At 43.7% G+C, this 10,849-nt stretch overlaps 1 protein-coding gene across 2 annotated transcripts in view; it reads right to left on the bottom strand.

Annotated features, from left to right (window-relative positions):
- Positions 1-1,493: 1,493 nt before the first annotated feature.
- Positions 1,494-10,849, bottom strand: part of TGFBR2 (transforming growth factor beta receptor 2) — an 87,158-nt gene continuing 77,802 nt past the window's right edge. For both annotated transcript variants that reach the window (XM_032268359.1, XM_032268370.1), the window contains 2 exons: positions 7,079-7,206; positions 1,494-4,205 (listed from right to left, as the gene is read on the bottom strand). In XM_032268359.1, coding sequence (XP_032124250.1) covers positions 4,026-4,205; positions 7,079-7,206 — 308 coding nt within the window. In that variant the 3' untranslated portion in view covers positions 1,494-4,025. The remainder of the gene's footprint in view (positions 4,206-7,078; positions 7,207-10,849) is intronic.

Raw genomic sequence — 10,849 nt, 5'->3', positions numbered from 1 at the left:
TAGGTTTTACCTAAAAATCGGCGTCTTTGCCTAAGCAGTCCTTGGCATACTAAACCAACTTAACATAGGCCAGCGTGTAGTGAAGGCTTTCCAAAAAGTTCAAGAGCCATCTTCAAAAGCCTAGTGTGTCTTCTTGCCACATTGTATCTTGTATAGGATGAGGCTTGTAAAATCTCATTTTATACATGATGAAACCGAGGCATGGAGAGGTTAAGTAATTCTTGGAGATCACAAAGCTGCTAAATGGAGGAGCAAGTGACCTCTACAGCTAGTCATGACTAAAATTGCTACTAGTAAAGACAAGACTGTAACTAAGGCCCATAGTAGGACCACATCATCTAGCTCAGTGATTATCCACTGAGAGGGACTTTGTCTTTCAGGGGACATTTGGCAAGATCGGGAAAAATTTTTGGTTGTCACAGCTGTGGGGTGGGTGCTACTGGCATCTAGTGGGTGGAGGCCAGGGATGTTCTAAACACCCCGCAGTCCACAGGACGGCTTCCCTCCTCAACACACAATCATCCAATGCAAAAATAAGTCAGCAGTGCTCAGGTTGAAATACCCTGGTGCAGGCACTATGACATTACCTATTTAGAGCTCAGCTGATAACAGAGAAAAGCCACAGAATCTCTCAGATTCCAAAACAGGTAGCATGAAGTTCACGCAGAAAATCTCATGCCCTTTGTCACAAGGAATGACCTGGAGCCAATTTCCTGAGGCATATTCATCTCACCATTCAGGTTATTCGATTAAAAGCACCAATGTGGTATCTGGGCAGAAAAGGGAAGCATGGAATATGACAAGAGTCAAGAAGAAAGCCAACAGCTTGCTACCATGAGAAATGGAGAAAACAGAAGCAGCATTGGCTGTGAAAATCCCTGCAAGAAACAGCCATGTGGATAGAGACAGCGCCTGAGACTGTGGGGAGAGGTCTTCCGGGCGTTCAGAGGGACATTATGCCACAATGCCAGCATGGCAAACAGGGCATGAGCGGCATCCGCTTCATCTCATATTACTGAGCTTCTGTGACTCTTGTTTTTTGAGATGGAGTCTCACTCTGTCTCCCAGGCTGGAGTGCAGTGGCGCGATCTCAGCTGACTGCAACCTTCGGCTCCCGGGTTCAAGCGATTCCCCTGCCTCGGCCTCCCAAGTAGCCAGGACTATAGGTGCACGCCACCACGCCCAGCGAATTTTTTTTTTTTTGTATATTTAGTAGAGATGGGGTTTCGCCATGTTAGACAGGATGGTCTCGATCTCTTGACCTCGTGATCCACCCGCCTTGGCCTCCCAAAGTGCTGGGATTATAGGGGTGAGCCAGCGTGCCCGGCCTTCTGTGACTTTTTTTTAAGGAGTGTGAGACTGTCAGTTGAGGAAGACGGTAAGTATGAAAAAGTTGGAGATGATTTATCTGGTGATGTTTTCTACATAAGTTGCAAAATAACCAAATGAGGCAAATGGACTTAGCGACTAGGAATGGGAACAGGAGGCACGACGCTCACCTGAGTATTTTGCTTTATTCGCTCTAATAAACATTTTATTCATATAAAAGACAAACAATGCATAGAACGAAAATAAGTGCTTGAGAATTTTGATATAAAAAGAGTATATAACATTCACATTCCTATTTTAATACACGAGTACAGCTGAAGTGTTCCATAAAAGAATAAAACTTCCTTTTTATGTATAGTAGTGAAAAAAGTCAGTATTTTTAGGAACTACAGAATGTTATTCCTTGGTCTTTTTTCTTGAATAAGAAAAAAAAACATAAATAAAACACGCCACAGTATCGTCTGACACTACATTCCAGTTTATGCTGATGATAACCCAGAAGTGAGAATACTCTTTTGAATCTTGAATGTCTCATGAATGGGCCAGTATTCTAGAAACTCACCACTAGAGGTCAATGAGCAACAGCTATTGGGATGGTATCAGCATGCTCAACGGTGCAAGTGGAATTTCTAGGCACATCTATGCGACTGCGGCCACACTGGCTTTAACTCTCAGCCCACCCACACGGAGCAGGGTGCCCAGAGGTTCCGCCTAATTCCAAACTTTTGCATGTATCCTAAAATCTCAATAAAATGAGACCTTCCAGCATCCAAACAGAGCTGATTTTCTCACTGCCAGTCCCTCTCTAATATTCCTATTTGGCTGAAAATAAGTAGCTTCAAAAACAGTTTTAAAAAAGAGATTACTTGCAGCATTGACACTTCTTTGTTGGTTAACAAGTTTCCTATGGAGTATTAAAGCTCACACTTTGTTCTTGTCCTTGTGGACACAAATTTCCTAACTGCAAAATGGGACTTATGTGTCCCACATTCAAGTCCTCCAGCAATTTCTGCAAAGGTAGGGAAGGCTGGCGTGATGGCGAGAGAACGGTAACCACGAGAAAAGCTTCTTGGAGTAAAGGGTTCCTCTCTCCAATGCAGAGGGTAAAACTAGTACTATAGAAGCAAAAGAGACTTGGGCTAACTGGGACCCTTAGAGGAGTTCCCCTTTAGTCCAATAAAAGACCAACTTCAAATCTTAACACCAGACAAGGTAGTCAAAATCATATCTAGCCAGAGAATAAATGCTAAGGGACCTTGGTTAGATGCAGATTTACAAGGGACCTCGGTTAGGTGCAGATTTAATTCCTGGACTAGGGTCGGGTAGGCACTGGGAAGAGCTAATGTTTACAGTGAGGAGTGAGGCAACTTTGTAAGCATCTCCACACCTTCACATTTTGTGAACGTGGACTGGAGAGAACTGAAAACCATCTGCCATCCTTACCTGGGGATCCAGATTTTTCTGCAAAATCTCCAAATATCTATAATATGGCTTCACTTTTTAAAACGCTGAGCTGACCAAACAACACATATGTTTAGAGTTCCCAAGGTCTTAGTCCTGACAGTGATAGTATTGCTCAGTTCAAGGCCTCTTCATGCGGCCACACTGTGCTTGAACACTCAGGAGCCCAGAAAGATGGAACCCGTTGATGGGTGTTTCAATAAAAAACTAGAGAATCAAGTCAAGCGTAATGAAAAAAGTAATGAAAACGATGAAGCCTTGAGTGGGGATTTGCTCCTTTTTACGAAAGGATGAAGGCTGGGAGCAGAGACTAGTAACGTAAGTTTTGGGGGAATATGAAAAAAAGACCTATTTTTCATTAGTAGACGGTGGGGCAACTGCAAGGATGGGGAAATCTGTTCTGATTTTTCTGCAACCCAAGAAGGTAAAAAGTGGGGCTCACAACCTTTAAGGTATTAAAGATGGGGTGGAGTTTCTAAACTACGCTGAGAGAGAGTTTCTAAGGGAGCCCCTCAGATGTGGTGCCTGGAGCTTAACTGAAAAGTCCAGGAGAAACAAAGGCACACAGGAACCCCAGGAACACTGGTCCCCAAACAGTGCCACTGTACTTAGTTCCATGGCCAGAAGAGAACCCCTAGGCAGGGAATGATTATTTTGCAAAAGCAAGTGCCACGTGGTCAAAGCTGGCTGTGAGACATGGAGCCTCTTTCCCCGTGCAAAGTTCCCTGTTTTACAGAGAACCACCGCATGTGTGATTGTCAAATGCTAATGCTGTCATGGGTCCCTTCCTGCTTTGCTTGGTTCTGGAGCTCTCCAATAAAACCAATTTCCTGGGAATATCTGATCTTTTTCCTTGTCTCTTTTCAAGGTATGGCTATATATATATATATATAGATATAGAAATATATAGATATATATATATATAAAACATAGCTATTCATATTTATATACAGGCAATAATAAAGTGCAAATGTTATTGGCTATTGTAAAAATCAATCTCATTTCCTGAGGAAGTGCTAACACAGCTTATCCTATGACGACGTCAAAGGCGTAGAATGCTCTATGTCACCCACTCCCTGCTGCTGCTGTTTTGGCCTAGCCCCACAGCTCACAGGGAGGGGAGTGACCCTCTTGGTTTTCCAGGAAGCATCAGTTCAGGGGCAGCTTCCTGCTGCCTCTGTTCTTTGGTGAAAGGGGCAGCCTCTTTGGACTTGGTCCAGCCTGCCCCGGAAGAGCTATTTGGTAGTGTTTAGGGAGCCGTCTTCAGGAATCTTCTCCTCAGAGCAGCTCCTCCCCGAGAGCCTGTCCAGGTGCTCCAGCTCACTGAAGCGTTCCGCCACACACTGGGCTGTGAGACGGGCCTCCGGGTCGTGGTCCCAGCACTCAGTCAACGTCTCACACACCATCTGGATGCCCTGTAGTGGGAAAGGGCACCATGAGTTGCTGGGCTCCTTGAGGGGCAAGGTGGCCTGCTGACCCTGTTGCTATAGTGAGGGCAGGGTCCAAAAGTACCTGTGCATTTAATGCGTGCTGACGGAGTGCCCTCTGCTGGAGGCCAGCAGCTCCACATGGAAAGCGGGGGTTGTGCCGGTGGCAGCCATGATGGAGACCTGCCACACCTGTTGGCTCTGGTACTACCTGATCACAATAGGTGCCGACAGCACAGTGACCCTCTGCTGGGCTTCTGGGGTACACTAACACTCACAATACCTGAAAATTCCCCATGTCGTGGCCCCTAATATCATTTTCACACCTTTCTATTTAGAGAAGTTTTAGGTTCACAGCAAAATTGAGTGGCAAGTGCAGAGCTTTCACAAACCCCTTCCCCACACATCACAGCCTCTCCACCTCGACATCATGCGTCTACATGGTACATCTGTTATGACTGATGAACTGACACTGACACATCATTATCAATCAAATTCATAGTTTACATCAGGGCTCACTCTCGGTGTTGTATATTCCATGGATTTTGACAAATGTATAATGACACGTATCTACCATTATAGTATCATACAGAGTAGTTTATCTGACCCTGCCCGCCAGTCCCCTGCATTCCACTTATTCATCCCTCCCTCTATTCCCCTAAACTCCTGGTAACCAGTGATCTTCTACTGTCCCTGTAGTTTTTGCCTTTTCCAGAGTGTCATATAGCTGGGTCACACACACTGTTCTGTCGGAACAGGGCTGACTACCCCAGAGTTGTATGCAGGCCTCGGCGTTGTTTTATTTGGAAAGGCCACACATCTTGTGGCGTGATTCAGGAGCAGCATCTACGAGCTCCCAAGGATGACTTCCGGGATGCTCCATTCCTCTTCCACAACATGAGGTTGGACCCTATGAAACAGCCGCCTTTGTGGGTCAGGCGTGCTGACCCACAGCCATTTCTATGCCATTTCATAGGGCTCACCCCAACCCAATCAAGGCCCCATCCAAGGAGCCCATCCAGGAGATCCTGCCCAGGAAGTGGCAAGAGTTTTCTCTCGCTGGCCTAACTTTCATTTTGCATTGCAAATATTTTCGCTATCATTTCCAATCCTTTTTGGAAATAAAGCAGGCGGGAGTTAAATAAATGCTGTGATAGGTGGAAACAGAGTGCGCTCCCCCGGTTACGAGGTCAACATTGCCAATGGCGAGCCCTCACGCAGGTGGCTGGAGCGGGGTGGACAAATCATTAAACTACCTGGGAGAGCTGGCACTTTCTCCACTTGCCTTCTAATACCAACAACTTTCCAAACACACCTAGGAGCCTCTCTCTCCCTCCCCACCCCATGAGTTCATAATGTTAAATTAATTGCATAATTCACCTAATTGACAGCATTGACTGATGGCCCCGTTAAGAGTAGAGTGTTACTGTTGGTATACAAGTAACATTTATTTTATTCTGGCACTGTAATTACAGGCAGTAAATTAAATTAAATATTAAGCATTAACTTGAAATCAATAGGGCAACAAACCTCATTATGAGAAAAAATGTATTATGCAAATTCTTTTCAGAATTTTATCATCATGAATAATGGCTTCATTACGAGAACTATACAGCAGAGGAGGCCACAGGGTTTGAAAGAAACATAACACTCCAGCACATTCTGATTTCAGAATGTGTGCAAAACATTCTTACAGTTTTAGAGTCAAAGAGGATTTGACCAAACAGAGCAGCCCGTGACCCACCACAGCCTGGTTCACCCCCACCCCCTCCACGGACTTTAGTAAGGTCTGTCTGCTGAAGTGGCTCTGGGCCAGGACTGGCAGAGACCAGGCTTCCTGCTCCATTTGTCTTCCCGATTGTGCCTGATTTGTTCCTGTTTCTTATCTGACTGTGCCTTGCCCTTAGGGAAACCTACGACTTAGCCTCAGCCTTCACGGTTGAGGGAATTCATCCAAAAGAGGCAATAAGAGGGTTTAGTTAGTAGAAGAACAGTTTTCTCAGTGAGCTGGGCCACACTGTTCTCTCTCATTCTCCACGAAGGGCGCTTTCCTGGGTGTGTCAGACACACGGCCACTTCTGTTTCACTCACAAACTATCGTGCTCTTTTTTCTCTGACCACTGCCCTCACCCAAGTGCCCTCAAACAATCTGGATCGGCCTCTTTCTAAGACCAGAACGACTGCCCTGCTATCATCAGCCTTAGCTACCATTTCTAGACAAGGAAATATAAGAGGCAGTTAGGATGTTCCCAGCAGACAGGTTTCTCCTTCCTTCCCCAGCATTCTCCTCTCCTTTGCTTTCCTTAATTCCAGAGTGAGGAGTGGGTCTCTTCTTTCCCACGTGTGCTCTCTGAGGCCTCCAAAGTCTGTGAGCACAGCCTGCAGACACCTGTCCACAACCCTCTGCATGTCACAGTCACTTCTCCATCCAGCTGCCTGACAAACTCTGCTTGTTCTGCATCTGCTAAGTATTTCCTTATGGAGCTGAAGATTCCGGAAGAAAACATTTGGAATCCAGAGGGGATGAAATGTAAACTCCTGACGTGAAGGCCCAGGAGTGAGTAAGTAGCAGAGGCTACGAACAAAATGTTTTAACCCAGAACCAAGGGGGCTTGGAGAAGGTGACAAACGCCCTCCAAATGCCTATTTGTGAGCGCTCAGAGTATATATCAGCTGGTTGGAATCTATAATAATTGGGTCATCCCCTTCATTGAAATTTTCTTTATAAACAAAATTTAACAGGATCGTAGAACACAATGGGACCTGCCCTCAGATTTAAGCCCAATATTCCAGAACTCTCTGTCACCTAAGAGACAACTTTGGATGAATCTTACTGACCTTTCTCAACAGTTGCCCCTTACCTGGTGGCTGAGCCAGAAGCTGGGAATTTCTGGTCGTCCTCGATCTCTCAACACGTTGTCCTTCATGCTTTCGACACAGGGGTGCTCCCGAACCTTGGAACCAAATGGAGGCTCATAATCTTTTACTTCTGTGAAGAAAGCCAGCAAACACAGGGTCACCGAGAGTGGCATGTGCAGCCAAAGAGATGAGCATGGTGAGATGCCTGGCTGGGGAGCTTAATGCGCAAAGTAACAAATACATCTGTGATGAAGAGCAAATTTTAATAATAAAGGATTGAAATAAGAAGGAAGGAGTGGTTAGGGGAAGAGCTAGAGAAGCATTCCACAACTGATTGTTGAGTACTTAAAGTGTGCTCCGTGTTATGCTAACAGCTGGGGACAGAGTGGACAACAAGATTGACAGGGTCACGGAGCTTACATTTGAACACAGGCATTCTCTACAGGGTGATACTGCACCAAAAGGGTGACACTGGTTCTTGGGAAGTGGAAACATCTTACGTATTACAATGGTTCGGGAGCCTCCAAAGGCCCAGAATATACAGAGATTTAAAATGGGGTATTAAGTGTCATGTAGGTATTGTGGTATAAAAAGGAATGAAACTCTGGCACATGCTACAACATGGATAAACCTTGAAGACATTATGCCAAGTGAAATAAGCCAGACATAAAAGGACAAACATTGTATGAATCTGCTTATCTGCAGCACCTTGAACAGGTATATTCAGAGACAGTATAATGGTGATTATCCAGGGGCAACCTGGGAGGAAGGGGAAATGAGAAGTCATCCTTTAATGGGTAGAGAATTTCAGCTGGGCAAATGAAAATGTTACAGAAAAATGAATAACGTTGTACAACACTGGGAATGTACTCAGTGCCAGTAAATTGAACACTTAAAGATGGTTAAGATGAATTTTATGTCTATTTTACTATAGAAACAAATCATGGAGAGTAGTGATTAGAAAAAAATATTGTCTACAGGCCAGGTGCTGTGGCTCATGTCTATAATCCCAGCACTTTAGGAAGCTGAAGGAGGATTGCTTGAGTCTAGGAGTTTGAGACCAACCGGGACAACATAGTGAGATCCCGTATCTATAAAAAATAAAAAACAAGCAACAACAACAAAAAACTTGTCTACAAAGACTCCTTATTATATCACTGATTTTAAAAAAGGAAAAATGCTGTTTTAGTGGGAAGACAGAGGGGACAGATGAACAATAACATCAACAAAATTTTAAAAAGATAATCTTCCTCTGATGGTGTAGTCCATAAAGAAAATGACAGAGGAGGAGGTAACCCTTCACCAAGGCTTCAGGCTTCAACTAAGGTCAATTTCTTTAAAAAAACTTCCTTGAACATCCTTAGAGACAATCTTGGTTAGACGCTCTGGGCAGGGCTCTATTCTTGCATGTACCATATTTTATTTAATGTATTCACCTGCTTATTTTTTTCATCTAACTGGACTGTGGGCATTTGGATGCAAGTTGAGTCCCTGTCTCAGTCTTGTATTCTTGGTGACAATTGCAAGGGTCTCCCATACAACAGGCTGTCAACAAATGCTTTGTTGAGTGAGTGAATGAATGAATCTTAGATTCTCTCTAAAGCGGCAGTACATAAATTCTGGATGACCAAGACAACAAAACATCAATTTAAATGAGCAGACTAATACAGGTGTCAACGGAGCACAGGATAGTTAAAAAGACAGAAAACACCCAGGTTCTAAAACATATCTGGGCTGAAAGGAGAGAATGGTCTAGAGTCAACACTTTTCTCCAAAGTAAGTAGCATTTTTAGCCTTTCGCTTCAAAATAATCTTATTTAATGAGTAAAACTTTCAATAAATTTGCACTTCTAGGCTAAGAATTGAAGAAGCTTTCATGGCAAGATGACATTTTGAAAAGGGATGGCTCGTTTGTGTTCTTTGTTTGTTTTCTTTTTTCCCCTTTCCCAGAACCCTATTTGCATATTTATCTTCTTCAGCCTCTCCCAAATAGGAGAGCTGCCAGGATATTTTCTCTTTTACAGTTTTAAATACAGGGGAATTTGGGATGAAGGCCTCCCACCACATTGAGACAAGCACAAACCATCCTCCTGTGTGTCATGCTTTTGCCTTCAAGTGCCCAAGCTCTTAATCCACACTGCTCTTGGGTGAGATCTGAATTGTGATTTGAATAATATTTACACTCTTATTCTTTTCTTCTATTCCCTATCTTCTACCAGACTGTAAATGCCTAAGGCCCAAGGCAGCGGCTTAATTTTCTGTCTTTCAGTTATCTGCTGAGTACCTATAACTGTGCCTTATACGTAGTAAGAATTTAATAAATATGAGTTGGGTTGAATTCAAGCAAAAGAGAAAACTGAGAATCAGATCTGGTTTCCAGGAAGTGTTTACTCTGACATACTTATTCTTTTCTACAAAATGAATAGACTGAACTGATCTACCTCCATGTTCCTCTCTAAATTTATCTTGTAATCCAGTCTAATCAAATATGATGCCCTCTTGATACCATACCTTGAGATGTGTGTACTACAATATAATAGTAAAGGACACATAAAAAGGAAATTGTTCCTTACATATGGTACAGTCAGTCCACAGACCTTCCATCTTCAATTGTTTTTGCTTCTGTAGCAATTTTAGTTGGTACCTGCCGAGGTCTCCTTTACCAAGCTAGGGCCAATAGCCTCCAGCTGCCACAGGTGTTGGCTCCTAAGGGCTCACACCTTCGCCTTTTTCTGGGAGATTGTCCTTGGCTGACGGGAGATGCCTATCCTGGAGATTCCTGGACATGACTGCCTTACTGTCACAGACAGCCTATGGCCAATGACAAATTGATGTTGAATTTTAACAGACCAGCTCTCTTGGCTCTTGGTGCAATTCACACTCTCCACAGCTTCCTGTGCGATCAGGCTGAGGTTAGACCGCTCTCGAACTACAAGTTTACTTAACTCCTTCCACGCCTCTTCCTGCTTCTCTTACTTCCTTCTCCTGAGAGCTTTATCCTCAATAAATTATTGGATAAAAGTCTCTGTGTCAGACTCTACTTCTAGAAAAGCTGGCCCAATACAACTTCCAAGGAAGTGCTTTCTCCTTTCTCCCCAAGCCTTTGTCTCAGCGAATCTGCACAATCTGACTGTGGCTGCAAAGTTACCCTGGGGAAGCCTTGATGTAGCCCCTTCTCGTGAAGGTGAAATTACTAAACCAGGAAGAACATTTTGAATCTCACATTGTATTACAGTTACTCTGATGAAACGCCTTTGCCTTTCTAGGAAGCTTTCATGCTTCTTCCTTTCCAATAAGCATTTCAGAGAGTTCTTTCTCCTCCGATCAACAACAATAATCCCTATACTCATGGTCAGAAGTGACAGGGGAGGACATGACTAACATCAGGGGAGGAAAATGCTGGGATCAGAAAAAACCCAGCTGTCAATCTCATGGCTGACGGTCCTTGAGAACAAAGAAAAAGTCTTGTCCTTGAGACTATAAACCCAGAGCCCATTCAATTCAAGTCCTAATCTTCCAAATTACATAAACTACAGAATTTATTTTAATTTTTGTATAAGTGCTCTGTGGATCAAAGCAAGTTTTCATGGAGAATGAGACGAGACAGCACTAGGCATATTTTTACTTAAAGAAAAATTAATGAATGCTTTTTGAGAAAGGAAGACAAAGGCAATAATCCCTTCCCAGAGCAAAGGGATTTATAAATGGGTCACTTCCTAGTTTTCCTAAAATCTTGGGAAGTTGTGAGACTCCCTAATATTCCCAAGGGATAC

This window comes from Sapajus apella, unplaced genomic scaffold (assembly GCF_009761245.1).
Source record: "Sapajus apella isolate SASKATOON/1434 unplaced genomic scaffold, GSC_monkey_1.0 scaffold4, whole genome shotgun sequence".
NCBI classification, from domain to species: Eukaryota; Metazoa; Chordata; class Mammalia; order Primates; family Cebidae; genus Sapajus; species Sapajus apella.
Note: the sequence above shows the minus strand (reverse complement) of the source record. Positions and strands in the feature narration are given on the sequence as shown.